The sequence below is a fragment of the Adiantum capillus-veneris genome, chromosome 18, assembly GCF_014529385.1.
Source record: "Adiantum capillus-veneris isolate H3 chromosome 18, ASM1452938v2, whole genome shotgun sequence".
NCBI lineage: Eukaryota > Viridiplantae > Streptophyta > Polypodiopsida > Polypodiales > Pteridaceae > Adiantum > Adiantum capillus-veneris.
The window spans coordinates 102,731,082-102,751,172 of NC_140948.1; the positions used below are offsets into that span (position 1 = coordinate 102,731,082).

The following is a 20,091-nucleotide window of genomic DNA, read 5'->3' on the forward strand; positions in this document are numbered from 1 at the left end:
CTTGATAACGATGACATGGCCTACTTGTAATTCTCTTTTGAGCAAGATTTTAGGGCCAAAGTTAAGTCAGGCACTAACCTCATGACAACCATCCGTTGACCCCTACCAAAGGTTGAAGGTCCTCTTCCGCGAGCTAATGAAGGGATCAGATTTGTACCAATTAACTCTATCTTCAAAGGTTTCCCATCAAGCAGGACATTATTGTATCGTTTCAATGCTATCACAGCATCTTGCCGTCTGGCATACACCACTTCAGCAGTACCCTGATTTCAAAGGTTAATCAGAAACACATTATCACAACCAATAGATTTCCACCAAGTACAAATATGAAAAGATAGAAGTTGTTGACTGGTCTTGCCTTGGATCGTCCACTCCTATCATAATGGATCCCGCAACGTCTGAGATCACCAACTTCTGAGAAAAGTTCCTGGCACGCTATAAATCTCATATTTAGCACATGAACTACTACTTGCGACCCCTATTTTTCCTTCCATCCTCCCTCCCTCCCCTTTCTCTATGTTTTGTCAGACCCCTCCCTCCCTCCCCTTTCTCTATGTTTTGTCAGACCCCTCCCTCCCTCCATAAGGAGTGAGACCTTACATGAGCATAATCCATGTCATACTCCACATTCCATACTTATACAATTACCTCGAGCAAGAATAAAGGAAATTCTTTGATCGCGAATCACATGATAATCTCAAACTGAAATTCCTCACACATACTACAGACAACAATAAGTAAAAAACACTGCATTTTCAAATTTAACATCCTCAAACCTTAGCTTCAAAGTGCGGACAATTTGAAATTTAATTTTTGTGAAACAGCATTTGTTTCATCCAATGCTTTAAACGGTGTACCCTTCAAATGTGCCAAAATAAGGCAGCCATCCCACAATACTCCAAACCCCTTTGATGTGTTAAGAGTTACGGCATCTCTTTGGATTCCTCAAGTCGGTCCCAGTTTGTCCCAAGGACAAGTGTTAGGGAGTGAGGGCTGTTTTGTGGCTGTGCCGAGGCAGTTTTCTCAGGTCAGGATACTTCCAACCATGTTTATCTTAGAGTTCTCGCTCAGTCCCATATCCATGTAAGATCCTTGCAGGCTTAGGTATTTTCTCCCACCTGTTTGTGCCTTCCCAAGGCCCTAGAGATCCCTTTGCTCTTATTTTCCTAGTTTTCCCTTGCTTTTAATTGGGTCGTGGGATGCCAGAGAGTGAGTCGGAAGCTGGGGCATGGGACCTACATGTGTCCCAAGGGGACTCCCTATTACACAGCAGTTCAGCCCCAGAGGGGGGCGCCCTCTCTTGGGTGCCCTTGGGGGCATGCAATGGAGGCCAGTGGGCAGTAGGGGAGGAGGACAGAGATCAGCGTTTTTGGTTTCCTCTTCCTAGATCTGCGTTTTTGGGCAGCCAGCCATGAGCGGCAGGAGGAGAGACGCACAACAGGAGGGGCAGCCAGTCAGCTCCCTGGAGGTCCTTCCACACATGTTGCAGCTTGTTCTCCATTCACTTGAAGCAGCAGTACCATATCTAATTATCCTCAGGGAAAACCTTCCCTTTTGCAGAAGATGGTCTAAATCTGTTTTTCCTTCTGCTTGCTCAGTTGGTTCCCAATTGTAGCCAAAGGGTCTCATGTACAAGAGCAATAGCAGTAGCAGTTGTCTATACCTTGGGTCTATCCAGTGAGGCATGTCAGTTCTATGCCGAACTACCCTTGGTCACTTGTATATGCAGCTTTGTGATCAGCATGGAAAGCCTTTCCCATATCTCTCCCCCTCTCATTCTCAGATGTCCTGTCTCTTTCTACCTCAGTGATCTCGCTTTTCCACACTTGCCTTATTCATGTATGTGGCATTGCAGGCGTTCTCTAGTGTCAAAGGATCTTATCAGAGTCAAGCTGTCTACTAGATCGGAGGCCAGTTCTTGTCTTCATTGAATCTTCCATTGCTTATTCTGACATAGTATTAGAGCCCTATGGTGTCACAACCACCTTGGATGCTCCATATTGCCTGATTCGGTGCCATTTTAGTCTTGATTGTGAGAGAAGAAGCTTGTTGATCCAATTTGGGGCTGATTGGGTATGTGGAGGCTATGGACCCTCGTCTATGACTTCCCCATCTTCTACCCTTGAAGACCCCGACCTCTCTTCATCGAGGGGAACCTGATGGAGGTTTCAAGACATGTGGAGCATCGCTAGATTGTTTCCATTTTCCCAGTTGGAGTTGTGTTGCCTTGCCTTCCCGTAAGGGGAGCATGCATGTGGCTATTGGATCCAAACAGGAAACCATTCTGTTCTAGCCTTCTTCTTCAAAGGAAGTGTTTGGACAGCAATAGGATCTTTTTGGAGCACATTTCTATGGCTGCGGTTTTCTTCGACTTTTGTGAAGGCTTTAAATGATTGTGATTCCATTTGGATAATAAAATTGAGCCAAAATATCTTTCACTCTGAACAGTCAGACAGTTGGGGCTAAGAACACTTGAAATTGAACAGAAATTGTTAATCCTTCCTCACACGTCTTAAAATAGCTTGTTATAACTAGAGGAAGTGAAAAAGTGGAAAAAAACTTGCAAAATTAGGTACCTAGATAATAAGCGCGCTTATTATCCTGAGGCTTCAAAAAAAAAAAAGACCATTTGAGAACACAGGTATCATGTCACATGACACATCCAACCCCGTGTGTCCGTGGACAAGCTACAGCATGATCAGGGTTCAGTCAGTCCACTCAGTCTAGATTAGAAGTGATCTGGCACTTTTGTGAGTCTATTCGTAGACCGTGCATGCCCAGACACTTAGTGTAGATGCATATCCTCTGGTTGCACACAGCATGATCATAAGCATTCCCATCAAATTCCATCAGAATCCTTCAGGGGAATTTTCCAATGTATTTAGCCTATTTTACCTATTTTTGGCATTTTTCACTTATTAATTTAAGTGACTTTCCAACAAAAGTAGGTAGGGCAATTTGGGTAAGAAAATATATAAGCAAACCAAAGTTAGCACTAAATGGCAAAAGAGGCAACGGGAGCCAAGCTCAGCAAGCATCTTCTCAACAAGACCTTGGTGAATTCCCTCCAAGCCAGAAGAACCCTTGCCCCTAGCGTTTTTCTCATCAGCAGATCCTCGCCAAAAGCAAGATCAGACATAGTGTTTTTGCATCAGCACCATCGCCAACAAGTCCAGCCCTTTGGCTTTTTTGGCATTAGATCTTCCCGCAAGCAGATCACAACAGCTAACGTTTTTGGACCAGCTTCCATAGCGTTTTTGGGAACTTCAGCCTCAGGCGTTTTTTGAACCCAGCAGTATGCAGCAATGCAACGATTTTCAGCAATAGAAGAGTAGCAGATTCAGCCCATAAAGAAGTAGCAGATTCAGCCCGGAAAGACCTCAGTTTTCAGCCTTAATGAACCTCAGTTTTCAGCCCTAAACTTGCAGAATTTCAGCGACAAAGACCCATTGAAACAGCCCCCCAGATCAGCGTTTTTGGACTAGTCGTAGATTTCAGCCCATAGCGTTTTTGGACAGCAGTAGAAAGATTGCAGATTTCAGCCCTTAGGTCGGTCTCGTCATCACCGTCGTCATCACCGACCTAGCCTAGACTTGCACCAGTCCCATGCATTCAGTTTGTACCAGATTGTGCAATCATAAGTAGACCACTCTCGCCGACGAGAGTGGGGCCTTCGGAGGAGGGTTTTACGTCTCTAGTGTCGTATCTCTCTTCTCTCTCTATCTCTCAGTCTCATACACTTGCACGCACAGTGTCCATTCACTTTGTTGTGATCATAGCATTCTCTCATTAAGAACGGAAGGCTCTCCCTTCCATAAGAACAAAAGGAACCTTGAGCACATTTCGGAGCACTCATCCTGAGCAAAGCGCAAACATTCATTCTACTACACCCAACATATCAACATAATATAAAAAGAGCCTGATTTAAAAGTCATTACCCAAATAGGCCTAAAACCACCTGAAACCAAACTACAAATACAAAATTTGGCTTAGAAACTTGAAAACTGATCCAAACTCCTTAAAACTTGATTTCTGACTTCCATATGGTGTAAACATACAATACAATCCAAAAAAGTGACAAAAATCCTTGAATCTCACCCTAGAGGTAATAAGCACATTTATTATCTCCTACCCTAGAAACTCAACTTTTGGAAAAAAAATTAGAGAGGATTTGATCTATAGTAATAATTAAGTAATTGGGAGAAGTTTCAAGCAACTTGGACAACATTGGACTTGCATGATCACTTGAATTCCATCTGCAACTGCCACATACAGAAAGTACTGGAAGATTGAATCAAAAAATTGTAAAACACAATTCAAGGCTTATTGAACACCTACTTAAGATTAACAAAAGTCAAAAATGATATCTTTTTGACTTGGTAGATAATAAGCGCGCTTACTATGTCTTAATAGCCAAAAACCTCATTTTTTAGATTTTTTGGTTCACAAGGATGGGTAGGTAGACACCTCAAATGAATAGCCTAGAAAGTTTGAAGTCATTTGGACACTATTTGCTACTTGAAATTGAGTTTACAGATTGGTCCTTTGGCTACTTTGGCAGGATTGAAACTAAAGGTTGCAGATAGGTCCTTTGGCTACTTTGGCAAGATTGAAGCTGAAAATTTTGACCAAGAGTCCTTGTATATACTTACAGATTACTAGACTGACTAAAATACCTTTAATTGTACAAAAGTCATCAAGATCCAGCTTGAGCAACAACCATTTGGATTTACGACAACTGAAATGGGTTAGTATTGGTGCTAACGCCAAATATTCGTTTTCATTGAGTATTTCGAGTCTTTATGTACTTTAGATCAGACCGAGTCATGGCAAATTAGGGCTATAATAAAGAAACTGAGAGTAGAGTATCCACAGAAGAGAGCGTAAACCAAGGGGGGCCTTTAGAGACTATACTTGAGGAAGTGTCTAACACTTACTCCGACTCAAGTTCTGAGATGCCTTCCTTTTCAATCGCGGATTGGAACTATTTCAGGTTCAAACACATTTTGACCTTCTACAAGACCAACAAGCAAGATTTATCTGAATCTTAACATAGAACATGTGGTGAGAGTCGATGACCACACAATTAAATTCAAAGAGGAGGTTAGGGCTAACAAACATGATACCTTCTATATGGACCAAAATGAAGACGTTCTCATTTTCTCAACTTCATGGGAAAAGCGTGCTATAAATGTAGAAAAAGTCTTAGCTATATTGGATGCTAACCATCTGCAATAAAGAAATGGGGTAAGAAAGTAGCCTATGCTTAAGATAGCATATGATGTTCGCTTATTCTTGGGTTTGTGTCAAGCATACAGTCCTCATACTCAACACTTTGCACACATTCCCGCACCATTGTGTTGAAACTTAAAAGGTGTCAACACTCGCCGTCAGCGCGTAGTCATGATCAATGCCTTTTGAAGCGCTTAAAGTAGCAGTGACACAGGCACCATGCCTCGTCCTTGCCTCTAGGAAGGAGCCTTTTGAAGTTCGGTCTAAAGCTACCAACGTTTCCATAGGTACAGTGTTACAACAAAATAATCATCCAATGGCATTTCTCTCTCGTAAACTAAATAGTGTCACAAAGTGATGACGTGGCGGACAGCAGAAACCCTAATTTCTGCCAAAAACCCTAAAATTCCTGCAAACCCTAATTTTTGCCAAAAACCTTAAATTCCGAAAATCGCGGAGGCGGATTTTTTTTTTTTTTTTTTTTAATTTGGAAAATGATGAGGGACGCGAATTTTGCTTTTGCTTTTTTTTTTATAAAAAAAAAAAGAGAAAAGACTCTCTAAGAGAGAGAGAGAACTGATGCTTTTGATTTTAAAAGCTTTTGGGGCTCTGCTTTTGGGCATCCCTTGTAACCTTTAAATTAGTGGTGAGGGCCTCACTTCTCAGAGCATCTGGACGCAGAGTCTGAGAGTGAAACCCTAACCGCTCTCTTGTACTTTGATGATTGATTAATACAAAAAGAAATACCGAAAGGGGCGCCAGTCTTTGGGGCCAATATCTCTAGGCACGGAACTCCGCCGGGCCAGTGCAAATCTATTGTGATCTGTGAATTGTTTTGAAGTGGTTATTTGGTGCTGTCGCGGTTGATTCTTGACTTGGAGTGTCCAAGTTTGTTACAGTGGTATCAGAGCACGGCCGATTTCTCTTCTACGGGAAATCCGATCCCCGAATTTTTTTTTTCCGCGGCACCTATGGCTTCAGGCAATGACCAGTCGACTCCCTCTGCATCTGGAGATGCGGGCTGGGATCACAACGAAGATTCAGGCAAAGAGTATGGCCCGCCTTGGCCTACTTAGGCGGAGCGGCCAGAGATAGAGCGTCGCCAGTTGATCAGCGATGCAACAAAGATGATGCTCAATTTTGCCAAGGACCCGAAGATGGAAAAATATATGAACCAGACCTCTTTGAAAGAGGTACAGATGGAGTGGCAGAGAACCACAACACCACTCCCGAAACCCGCTCTCAAGAAACCTTCTGCCTCCAAGAAATATACGGAGAAGAAACTGGAGAACGTGGTTGATGCACGGATTGCTCAGCTTTTCGACGTGCAAAAGAAAGGCAAAAAGCACGGCAAAAAGCAGAACAAAGGTACTGACTTCCCGGGATATTTGGGTCGTCATTCGACATTCGACAAAGCAAAGAAACGGAAGAAGCGTGTTCGATTTGAAGGAGTACCCAGTTCTTCTTCTTCTTCTTCTGACAGTTCTTCTAGCTCCTCGGATTCGAGCGAAGAAGACAGAAAAGGTAAAAAGCGAAGCAAGACACAAAGCTTCGGAACGGGCAAGAAAAAGGCAAAGAAGGCTACATCTCGCCTAGAGACTGACAGTTCTACTGAGGACTCGTCTACAGACAGCTCAGATTCCAATGACGGAAAGTTTTATGCGAACAAGAAGAATTTTTACAAAGCCAACCAGTATGACTTTCTCGAAGATAACAGCAAGAAAGTCCGAGAGTTTAAGGAAGGTGGCCACTCGATCAAGTTTGATACTTTTCAGGATACTCAGATGCTTCGAAGGCTTTGTCTCTTATACAGCAGTTTGACATCGCTTTCGCGGGAGGACGCTATTCAGAGCACTCCAAGATTCGGAGAGCTGCCTCTTACTCTGAGGGGAATGCTCGTACTTGGTGGTCCACGCTTCTATTAAGCAAGACTGTGCCAGTTACATGGCTGAAATTCAAGAGGCTTTTTATTTCTTCTTGGTTGACTCAAGAGTTTGAGCGAGATATACGAGCTGCTTGGAACCATCTCCGGATGACCAAGAGCGATACAGTGAATTCTTATTGTGAAAGATTCTGGAGCTCTTTTCTACCCGCCTCTTCATTCAAGAAGATCTCGTTCAGAGAACAAATTGAGCGGTTTACCTTGGGTCTACCTACAGAGATCCGAGATCACTGCTTGGAACAGAAGTCAGCTTCTATTCAGGAGTTGATGAGTCATGCGAAGCGGGGATTTGCCATTCACTCTGGCAGTCTGACCTACCCCACAGATGAGGCCATGACACAACGAGCCAAACAGACTTCTGGGAATGAAAGTAGAATGAAAAAGAGCAACCCAGAGAAAAAAAAAGGATGCACGACCCAAGCTTACTCCTGAGGAGAGAGCTCGCTTCATCAGAGAGGGGAAGTGCTTTGGATGCAGGAAACAGGGACATATTTCCGCAAAGTGCCCTGATAAGGCACAGAAAGAACAGAATGATAAAGACGACGACAGGTCTGAGAGTTCGAGAGCAGCTGAGGAATGTGGCAGAAAAGGCAGATAGAAAAGCAGAACTGGTACCACATGGCGTGGGACTTGCACCGAATCAAATGAATGAAAGTACAAACTTTGCCGTTTTTTTTTGGGGCAAAGTGAAGGATCAAGAAGCTCTTTTGAAGGAGCCAAGGCCAACTTCTTTTCACTTGGAATTGGCGGCTCGATTTGGAACTGCGCCCGACAGACTGACGCCACTGGCGGAGGTAGTTCGACTGGCACCCGGATGGGATGTTGCCATTACACCGAGCATTGGCAAACTTCGTTTGCAATGACAGGGGTGTTCAGGGCACGTGAGTGACGTTCTACTCGGGATCCCTTGGTACCACAAGAACTACGCCGTGGTTGACTACCGGGCCGAGAAAGCGACTTTGATAAATGAAGGGCTTAGAGATTGTACTTGATGAACTTCAGTTTTCTTACTCATTCTTTTGGGAGAACTGAACCATGGATAAAAGTTGAATATGTTTTGACCTGAAGAAAAGAACGCCAAGATTTTTTTCTCCACGCTCATGCCGATTGCTTTTGAGAGGGCCTGAAGATCATACCATTGATCTGATATCTGGAAGCACACCACCGAATCGGCCACCTTATTGTGTGAGCCGAGTACAGAATGAAAAGATTATGAACTCAGTGAAAGACCTCTTGGAAAAGGGTCTTGTCCAGCTTAGTACTTCACCGTATTGCTCTCCAGTGTTGTTGATTTTGAAGAAAGACAGATCTTGGAGAATGTGCATCGATTATAGCACTCTCAACGAAATCACCATCAAGAACAGATTTCCGATTCCTAGGATCGATGATATACTCGACAGGTTACAGGGATCCTCGTGCTTTAGCAGGATTGACTTGAAGAGTGGATATCATCAGATCAGGATAGCGCCAGGAGATGTCTACAAGACAGCTTTTCGGACGACTTTTGGGTTATTTGAGTTTTTGGTGATGCCTTTTGGCTTAACCAATGCTCCTGCGACATTTAACCGGATGATGGACATGATTTTTCGAGAGTACAGGCTATTTGTTGGCACTTTCTTTGACGACATCATTGTTTTCTCGAAGAATGAGGCAGAACACAGAGATCATCTGCTTCAAGTCTTTTAGGCATTACGAGATCACACGCTAGTGATTAATGCAAAGAAAAGTGAATTTTTTTCCTACCATGGATACACTTTTTGGGACACATTGTGTCAGCAACACAACAGGAGTGCAAATGGACCCGGCCAAGATAGAGACTATCCGTGATTGGCCCGATTTGAGGAATGTCCATGAAGTTAGAAGCTTCTTGGGACTATGTTCATACTACAGGCGGTTCATACGAAAGTTTGCAAAGGTTGCTTCCCCTTTGCATATCTTGACACAAAAAGGAGTACCTTTTTCGTGGGGACCCACAGAGGTGACTGCCTTTCAGACATTGAAAGAGAAATTGACTACGGGACCTATTTTGACTTTGTCGGACTTGCAGAAGTCATTCGAAGTATATTGTGATGCTTGTGGTCGTAGTCTGGGTGCGGTCTTGATGCAAGAAGGCCATGTCATAGCTTACGAGAGCCGTTTGTTCTCTAGGCCGGAGATGACAGCACAGATTTATGAGAAAGAGCTTTTGGCGGTTATCCATGCTCTTACTCAGTGGCGGCATTACCTACTCGGGGCGGATTTTATTGTCTTTACAGACCATCAGAGTTTGCGCTACTTCTTGTCACAGAAGCAGCTTTCGGAAAAGCAGATGCGGTGGGCGAACATCTTGTCACAGTTTCACTTCCAGATTGTCCATGTGCAGGGACAGAAGAATGTGGTGGCAGATGCTTTGTCTCGGAAACCGTTGGTTCTGGCTATTTCCGCGATACATCATAGGAGCTTCGAGGATATGGTCGATCAGTGTGCCACAGATACAGATTTTGCAGATATTTTCACACGGATACGGGATGGGGAGACAGTAGCTGGATACTCCCTTCGGGAAGGCTACTTGATGAAAAAGACTATGTTGTGCGTTACACAGCCGTTGAGGGAAAAGGTTATGACTGATTGCCACTGTCCACCTTTTACGGGTCACCGCAGCATTGCTACCACCATGAAAGGGGTAGAGAGAGATTTCTTTTGGCGGAGACTGAAGAAGGATGTGGAAGAGTTTGTGCGCAGTTGCTTGGTATGCTAGAAGGTCAAGTTTGACAGGCATAAGGCACAGGGATTGTTACAGCCTTTACCCATACCCACCCACCCGCCCCTGGGAAAATATTGAAATGGATTTCATTTTTTTTTATCTCCCGAGAATACAGAATGATCACGATGATTTTCCGATTACATGGCACGCCTGAGACGATTGTCTCCGACAGAGACCCCAGATTTATGAGTTTGTTTTGGAAGGCAATTTGGGAGAACATTGGGACGCGGTTGCATCGTTCCACTTGCAGACTGACGGGCAATTTGAGATTGCCAATTCAGTGATTTTAGATTTATTGAAGTCTTGTATCTCGCATCAGAAGACTCAATGGGAAAAGAACTTACCTTTGGTGGAATTTGCCTACAATAACACGATACACTCTTCGACGGGGAAGACGCCATGAGAGATTGTTGAAACTGCTGCGAAGGTTCCATCCTTCCTGAGCACGAAAGATTAGAAATTTGAAGCGGATGAATATTCGCGAGATTTGGATATGGCTTTTGCCAAGGTTCACGAGACTTTACAGAAGTCTCAAGAACGACAGAAAAAGGCAACGGATCGCCATCGTCGCGACTGGAAACTGAAGGAGGATGATTGGGTGCTCTTACTTTTGAGAAGGCACGCCTAAGAAAAAAAAAAGGGAAAGGAGAGGCTTTTTCCAAAGCTTAGTATGTGATACTACGGACCTTTCCAGATTACTGACAAGATAAATGATGTCTCCTTCCGATTGGACCTGCCAGATACTTGGAGGATTCATAATGCATTGCATGTGAGTCTCTTGAACCCTGTTAAGGGTGATGTGCCTGATGATGGGGAGCCTGATGAGCAACCCGAAGTGGAAGAAAACGAGGAGATCCTTGTTCCTGAACAGATTTTGGCACATAATGATACGAAGAAAGGTAAAGTCCGAAGGCGGTTCTTGGTTAAGTTCAAGAACTTTCCTGCATTTGATGCGAAGTGGATGGAGGAGGAGGACCTAGCAGATACTCCTCGGATTGTGAAACTTTACCTCGATGTTTTGGTTTAGCATAGTCTACTCCAAACGGAACCCAGAAACTCAGCTTGGCCGAAGATCTGGTGCAGTGGGATGCACAAGAGGGGAGTCGCTCCACTCCTTTGTCAACAGATGCCTCGATTTTGATACTAAAGTCACTGATGTCTCTTTGAGCTTCAGGGATACTGAGAGCTGACAGTATTCTGCTGGATGACTTTATGAAATGGAATTCCTGATTATGATACTGATTTGTTCTTGACTTCTTGTGAGTACAGGAACTGATAGCCGAAATGACTGCAGCATTTTGGTCTGATTGATCTCGAATAGACATGGTTGCAATAGGGGTTAGTCAATCGGACATCGATGAGGTCCCGATTGGACGTAGATGTGATTGCTAGCTACATTGCCGATAAATCATGGTCTAAGATCCGAATGAATGTTGAATGTCATGTGATGTCCTGTGATGTCTGGTGATGTCCTGTGATGTCGTGTGATGTGACTGTCGATTTTGTACATGTGCTAGATGTGTGTTCCTAGTACGTAGGTACTAACAGTCAGTGTCTGCTAAGACGGTTTATGGCTTTTGTCGGTTTTGCAGGCGTAATCGCGGTCGATTACAATGCTTTCAAGAGGGGGGTATGTCACAAAGTGATGACGTGGCGGACAGCAGAAACCCTAATTTCTGCCAAAAACCCTAAAATTCCTGTAAACCCTAATTTTTGCCAAAAACCCTAAATTCCGGAAATCGCGGAGGCGGATTATTATTAAAAAAAAAAAAAAAAATTTTGGAAAATGATGAGCGACGCGAATTTTGCTTTTGCTTTTTTTTTATAAAAAAAAAAAGAGAAAAGACTCTCTAAGAGAGAGAGAGAACTGATGCTTTTGATTTTAAAAGCTTTTGGGGCTCTGCTTTTGGGCATCCCTTGTAACCTTTAAATTAGTGGTGAGGGCCTCACTTCTCAGAGCATCTGGACGCAGAGTCTGAGAGTGAAACCCTAACCGCTCTCTTGTACTTTGATGATTGATTAATACAAAAAGAAATACCGAAAGGGGCGCCAGTCTTTGGGGCCAATATCTCTAGGCACGGAACTCCGCCGGGCCAGTGCAAATCTATTGTGATCTGTGAATTGTTTTGAAGTGGTTATTTGGTGCTGTCGCGGTTGATTCTTGACTTGGAGTGTCCAAGTTTGTTACAAATAGTGCTTTTTCTTTTTATGATAAAGAACTTCTTTACATCATTCATGCATAGAAGCATTGGAAGCATTTTATTTATGGGCATGAGTTGTTGTTAGCACATATCACTAAGCACTTAAGTGGCTCCAATCTATGCCTAGTGCACATTGGAGTGATAGACAAGCATGATGGTCTCAAGTTTTCGAGCAATTTGGAGGTGTGATTGAATATATACCCATTGAGTAGAAAAGGTCAAATTCTCTCGTTTGAAACAAATTCTTTTCTCTCTATTCAAGGCTTGGGTTTTAATAATCTCAAAAAAAATTACATAGGTTCAAAATTTGAAAAGCATTTATTGCAGGCACTTAATGCACCAAGTTTATGCAATTATGTCATTCGTGATGGTTGGCTTTTCTTTAGACACCGTTTGTGTGTTTGTGGTCCAATGTGACATATGTGGCAATAGTATTAGGACAATGTTAATGCAAGATAGTCAAGTAGTAGCTTATGAAAGCAGAATCTTGCAAGGGCCAGTAAAGACTATGCAAATCTACGAGAAAGAGCTACTAGCTGTGATTCATGCGCTTTCAAGTTGGAAGCACTACCTGCTAGGTGTTGATTTGTTGTCCAAACAGACCATCAGACCTTGTGATACTTCTTGACACAATCAAAGTTATCTGCAAAACATATGCGATGGGCAAACATTCTCTCTATATTCCACTTTCAGATTGTGCATATAGAAGGCAAGAAGAATGTTGTGGTTGATGCATTTGTCATGTGCACATCTAACCCTATGTGTACGTGGACAAGCTACTTCATGACATGGATTCAGTTCAGTTCAATCAACCTAGATTAGGAAGTGATCTGACACTCTTGTGAGTCTGTTCGCAGACCGTGCATGTCTAGACACTTAGATTAGATGCATATCCTCTACTTGCACACAACATGATCATCATATTTCCATAAGAACCTATCAGGAGCATTTTTACAGAGCACAGACCTATTTTCCCTATTTTAGCCAATTTTCACTTATTATTTTTAAGTGACTTTTGTTGGGAACTGGGAGGGCAATTTAGAACCTCAAGTATATAAGAAACCCTAGCGCTAGCATTTCTGGCAGAAGAGGCAGCATGAACCTCTGTTCAGCAGGCACCTACTCAACAAGATCCCCCCAGCAGACCCTAGCATTTGCAAATTGCAGACCTAGCGTTTTCTGCATCAGACCACAGCTAGCGTTTTTAACCTACATCAGCCCCTCGGGTTTTGGATTGCAGATCAGCCCCGTCAACAGCAAGACAACAGAAAACTCAGCGTTTTTGCAACAGAACACAGAACCAGCCCTAGCGTTTTGCAGATTCACCGCGACAGAACTCAGATCTAGACCAACGTTTTCAGTTTTCAGCACATAGACACCGCAGAGCAAGCCCCGAACCTCGCAGATCTCACCTTCCTGTAGCAGATCCTTGCCGCACGGTCAGATCAACGAGCGTTTACAGTTTCAGCCCGGAAAACGCAAATTTCAGTATCTGCGTTTTCAGCGCGTCATCGTCGCATCGTCGTCATCGACATAGAGTCAGAATTCAGCAAATAAAGATTTGCAGATTTCAGCCATAGTGTTTTCAGATTTCAGCCCGTCTCGTCGTCGTCCTCATCGTCGTCGACATCATCAGCAAGTCCAAGCATTGTAGAGATTTGTGCAATCAATAGTAGACCGCTCTCGCCATAGAGAGTGGGGCCTTCGGAGGAGGGTTTTGACAACATTCTGGTGTCGTATTCTCTTCTCTCTCTATCTCTCAGTCTCATGCACCTTCATTCACATTGTTCACCACTTTGATTGTGTCCATTGCACTCCCTCACTAAAGGAATGGAAGGCTCTCCGTTCCGTAAGTAAAAGGAACCTTGAGCACAGTGCGGAGCACTCATCTTGAGCAAAGTTCAACATTCACTTCCGTTGCACCTTACAGCATTATCAAGAAAGCCACAAATTTCAATTGTGTGAATTCTTTATCATCATGAGCTTGATGACATGAAGGAAAGTATGCTACTGATGAAGATTTTGCAAGAATCTTTGAATAGTTGCAAGATGGACAACGCGATGAGCACTATCTCCTCACGGACGGTTTTATGATGATGCATAGCGGACTATGTGTCACTAGGGCCATTGTGGCATTAAGTTATGGTAGAAAGTCATGTCCCACTGTATGTCGGGCATCGTGGTATACATGTGACAGTGAAAGCGGTTGAGACATTCTTTTATTGGCCTACTTTGAGGAGAGATGTGGATGCCTTTCAGAGAGCATGTGTGATTTGCCAAAACTTAAAAGGTCACGTTTAACAGGCAAAAGGCACCAGGGTCGTTATAGCCACTGCCTATTCCAGATAAGCCTTGGGAGAGTATTGCTATGGATTTTATCTTTGATCTTCCAAGAAAGCCGACAAGGAATAATGGTATATGGACCGTTATTTGCAGGTTTAGCAAACAACCCATTTTATTCCTGTCAGGAAGAAGATAAAATCTCATCAGATGATACGATTGTTAATGTACAATGTGTTTACATACCATGGCATGCCATAGCCTATTATCAGTGATCGTGATTTTCGTATGACGAGCCTGTTTTGGAGAGGCTTGTTTCAAAACATGGGCACTACACTCAAGTTTTCATCCTCATTTCATCCACAAACTGATGGGCAGTCCAAAGAGGCTAATTCTAATGTCTTGGATTTGCTGAAATGCTATGTGTCAGATAATAAGGGCAAGTGGGAACAGTATTTACCCATGCTTGAGTATGCATACAACAATACGGTGCATTCATCAACATGCAAAGCAGCTTTTGAAATTGTTGGGGGTGGCAAAAAGGTTTCTACCATTTTGCACACAAAGGATAAGATTTTTGAAGCAAATTGATATGTAGAGAACATGGATGAAATGTATAAGGAAATCAAGCTTGCCTTGGAGAAGACTCCCGCAAAGCAGAAAAGAGCTATTGATCGTCACTAACGTAAATTGTTGTTTTTACTTAGTGATTGGGTTCTTTTGCGGTTTGAAAAGGGAAGGTTAAAGAAGATCAAGGGCAAGGAAAGGTTGTTCCTTAAGCTCACCATGTGTTACTATGAGCCTTTTCAAGTACTTGACAATATCAACGATGTTGCCTATAGGCTGAAATAAATAGACACTTGGAAGATTCATAATGCATTTCACATGAGTCTTCTAAGACCCTTTGTGGGTGATGTGCCCGAAGATATGCCAAATGAGGATCAACCGGAAGTTGAGAACTTGATGAAATCTTGGTATCTGAACAGATTTTGGCACATAAGGAAAGAAAAGTTAAGGGAAAAGTTGCGCAACGCTATTTGGTGAAGTTTAGAAACTATCTACCTATGGATGCAAAGTGGATGGAAGAGAATGAACTTTTGGAGTCACCAAATGTATTGCAACTTTACCTTGAAGCCTTTGGGTTACAACCTACGTTTAGGCTCAGTTCAAAGTCATTTAGGCCCCACGCGACACTTTATAAGTTGGTGGGTACTAGGAAATCAACTCAAATGGGCATAAGGGACACTTGGCCGCTCCAGAGAAATCTACAAGATATCTCAGCTCAAAGGGGCGCCCAATTTTGAGAGAGGAGGCTGATTTCTTCTTCATGAAGTGCCTCCTGTGTGTGTGTGTGTGTGTGTGTGTGTGTGTGTGTAGTGGGTGCAGGTTTACAGCTTTAATGAAAAACTTGCCTTCTCCTCTATTCTATGTAGCACAATGATTTCACTCTCATGCCCCTCTCCCCTTTTGAATCCAAAATCGTGATGCCCAGCTCAATGGCTACTCATCTATATGTACAGTTGTGTGGGTTTATCCACAATTACCGAGGCAACAACCTCTTATACAGGTACCGTGTAACAAACTGATGACGTGTCAAAGCCCTGTAGAATGGAGCCAACTTGCAGATGTCGGCCGAGGGGCCTAAACCCTAGAAGAAGCAAAAGCAACAGAAGCAAAAAAAGAAGAAAGCAGCACATTTCCGTCGGACTACTGACGTGGCAGATTGTACAGATTTCCGAAAATTCCGTTGATTGCTGACGTGGCCAATTTGTACGGATTTTCGCTTTTTAAGATGACGTGTCAGGATTGTACGGATTTCCGTGATTTACGCTGGCAGCTTTTTGGCTTTGCTTTTGGACCAAATGCTTTTGAGTTTGAAGGCTTTTTACTGTAAACTGCTTTTGGGGCCTAGGGCCTTTAAATATGAGGTTAGGGCTCATTCTCTGGCATGCTTCCTAATGAAGGTGCAGAGTCTGGAGTACCGGCTTGTACTGTGTTGATGCAATATAAAGAAATACTAAAAGGGGCGCCAAGGTTTGGGGCCAATACTCTCTGGGTTGGAATCTCGCCACTCCGTGTCGCGTGTCGTCTCTCTCTCTTTCAGTTCAGTTGTTATTGAAGTGCTAAAAGTCTGTTCAGTCTGTTCTTTTCTATTGGCACGTGGTGCCCATCTTGTGACAGTGGTATCAGAGCATCAGGCGTGTGCTTTGTTGAAAGCATACTGGTCCCACCAAAGAGCAGACACAAGAAGATCGCACTTCCAAAGTTCACCGGAAATTTTAGCTTCGTGCTCCGACCCCAAAGTTCATCGGAAATTTTAGCTTCGTGCTCCAACCCCAAAGTTCACCGGAAATTTTAGCTTCATGCCTCGACCCCGGACTTATCAGGCACTCCCACCCTTACTTCATTGCGCATCGAACGCACTCCCGTCTTCACCGCTCATGTCTTACAGGGCATAAGGCCATAAAGAACCCAAGTGGATTCAACATAATATTTGCAGTTTCTGCTCAACAAACTTCACGACATTCTTTTGCGGCATCCTCAGCAGAATCTTTCGATGCTGCAAAGTTTTCAACAATTTTTGAACTACATGTTACCCCCTCTGATGCCCCAAGTGGTACCTCCTCCTCTGGCACCAGAAAGTACTAGAGCTTCCAACCGGCAACCTTCTCAGCTGTCTGTTCCGATCGGGGGAGTTTTCAAGAATATGGTGCAACCATCTGACCCTGATCCAGTGCAACTGCCTTTGCCACCGCTATTGCCCTTACCTTGGAGCCCATATGGATACCCTTATTATCCATACCTAGGATATGCGCCTAACCAACCCAAAGATTTCAAAGATGGCGACACGACAATCCAATTTTTCACTTTTTTCAGGGTGAAAGATCGCAAGAAAGCATTGCATTCGAAGACATCTATGCTTTAGGGAACTATACAGAAGAATCAAAGATTTCTCGACCAACGGGATTTCTTAAAGATAATGCTATGCAATGGTGGAGTTCAATCGCGACACAACCGCATGCTCCAAGGACCTAGCAAGTTTTCAAGACAGTTTTTGCACGTAGTTACATGACTTCTATGTTTGAAGTCCGGATTTTGGCAGAGTGGGGCAACTTGAAAATGCTTCCCACCGAAACCATGGACGAATATAACCAAAGGTTTCTCGACGTGTACCTTCCAGTGTCCTTCTATAGATCTGTTCCCTTGGAGGCCCAATGCGAGTAATACACCATTGCAGGAATATTGTCTATCCAAGCAAGTCTCCACCATGCAAGAACTTATGGACCAAGTTGTAGTCGGCTACAAACTGATGAAGGGAAAGCTAGAGTTTACCACAGAAGAATCTCCGTCCACTAACCACAACCCTCGCCAACAAAGAACAAATTCTCGAGAGTCTCATGAAAGTCAACCACAAAGGCCTCGTTTGACACCTCAACAACGAGACACCTTACTACAAGAAGGCCGATGTTTTGGATGCTTTCAAAAAGGACATAACTATTTTGGTTGTCCCAAACACATTGACAGACCCGCAGAGCCGACTCCCGTGTCGACGGTTGATAGAAACTCAAGACCATCTCCAGCCAAACGAGCTAAACCGGCTATTGGATTAGTACCTCTATGGCATACGCCTTGAAAGTACAAATGAATTGTGTCGAGCATGTGGCAAAGTCAATGGCTTCAAAGCCCTTATTTTCTTTGGCCCCGGAGCTACAGAGAACTTCATCCATCCAAGATTCTTAAAGCAAATGCACTTTGATTATGATGCAGAGGGTGGAGAAATTGAAGCTGAGCTAGCCACAGGGCAAACTCAGAAAGTGGTACAGCTCATTGGTGCTCTTCCAGTGACTATTCAAGATTATCATGGAAAAGTTGATTTCCACATCATGAAGTTGGGCAATTGTGACGTTCTATTAGGCATACCTTGGCATGACAAGAATGATACAACTCTCCAGGTTCGGAACCGAACCATCACCGTGATGCAGAAGGGCAAGTTAGTCGTCCTCAAAGTTCGGATGTCCCAACAAAACCTTGAATGAACTCTCTAGTTGTTTTATAGTTAGATACTTTTGAACTTTGTTTGAGAAAGTATTGTTTGACACTTTGTTTGAAATTTGTTTGAAATGGATGGTATCTGTTTTGAACCTATCTTGGTGCCGATTTGAAATGTTTAACTCTCGTCTTAATACTGGTTTCAATGATTGGTGATTTTACTCCTGGGTGGAGGGTGAGAAATGATGTTTGAGAATGCTTGTTCATACTCATGGCCCGGACCCTTGTGGTTATTTGCGGGGGGAGTATTGAATGATTGAAAAGTATTGTTACTCATGGCCCGGACCTACATGGTTATTTACGGGGGAGTATTAAGAAGTCTGAGTAGTGGTTACTCTCAGCACCTCCAAACAACGCAGGCTGCGGTCTAGGGGGCGTTTGGTTGTAAAAGGCCTCTATATCTCATGGCCCGGACCTTTATAGGTTACTTGCGGGAGGAGTGATGAGAGATTCATTGAACAGCTCATGGCCCGGACTTGAATGGTTATTTGCGGGGGGAGTGTTCATTGGCGGCTTTATGTTTCTATGTCTTGTAACATGCATATGTGAGCATTTGTGTTGCATTGTGATGTGCCAACCACTGACTATTCCTAATTGGATGAGATTGCCTGGGTATGTAACACCCGTGGAAGATCAGTACAGTTTGGGTGTGATGGCTAATTTTACTACACCAGAATATCAAGAGTTCCGATTTGGACGAAAGGAGAAGCTAACTCCTTGATCAAAAGAGCCGAAAGGAGAAGCTGACTCCTTAACAAAAATAGAAAACTGATTGCCCCTCGGAATGTCCCTTGGAATGACCCTCGGAAATTTTTGAACTAACTTGAGTTGTTTTGCAGATATGTTGTAATCGCGAACGATTACTCTCTTTCAAGAAGGGGAGATGTAACAAATTGATGACATGTCAGCCCTGTAGAATGGAGCCAACTTGCAGATGCCGGTCGAGGGGCCTAAACCCTAGAAGAAGCAGAAGCAATAGAAGAAGAAAGCAGCACATTTCCGCGGGATTGCTGACGTGGCAGATTCTACGGATTTTTGAAAATTTCATTGATTGCTGACGTGGCAGAACTGTACGGATTTCTGCTTTTTACGTTGGCAATGCTGACGTGGCAGGACTGTATAGATTTCCGTGATTTACGCTGACAGCTTTTTGGCTTTGCTTTTGGACCATATGCTTTTGAGTTTGAAGGCTTTTTACTGTAAACTACTTTTGGGGCCTAGGGCCTTTAAATATGAGGTTAGGGCTCATTCTTTGGCATGCTTCCTAGAGAAGGTGCAGAGTTTGGAGTACCGGCTTGTACTGTGTTGATGCAATATAAAGAAATACCGAAAGAGGCGCCAAGGTTTGGGGCCAATATTCTCTGGGGTGGAATTTCGCCACTCCGTATCACGTGTCGTCTCTCTCTTTCAGTTCAGTTGTTATTGAAGTGCTAAAAGTCTGTTCATTCTGTTCTTTTCTATTGGCACGTGGTGCCCATCTTGTGACATACCGGATTAGCTAGTTGTTAACCTCCCACAGGTATAGGTTGATTCGGAGAGATTCTCGTGAGAAATCTCATCCACATAAAAGGGCCGCTACAGGTGTGAGAACTCGAGGGCTTGCTACGAATGCGATCGGCACGCAAAAGGATATACCTAGCTCA

General features: G+C 43.5%; 1 protein-coding gene across 1 annotated transcript in view; it reads right to left on the minus strand.

Moving 5' to 3' along the window:
• LOC147436112 (THO complex subunit 4A-like) overlaps positions 1-20,091 on the minus strand; it is a 37,930-nt gene that overhangs the window by 14,341 nt on the left and 3,498 nt on the right. Inside the window, exons 3-4 of the mRNA XM_086489011.1 lie at positions 359-427; positions 79-263 (exon numbers count right to left, since the gene is read on the minus strand). Coding sequence (XP_086345137.1) covers positions 79-263; positions 359-427 — 254 coding nt within the window. The remainder of the gene's footprint in view (positions 1-78; positions 264-358; positions 428-20,091) is intronic.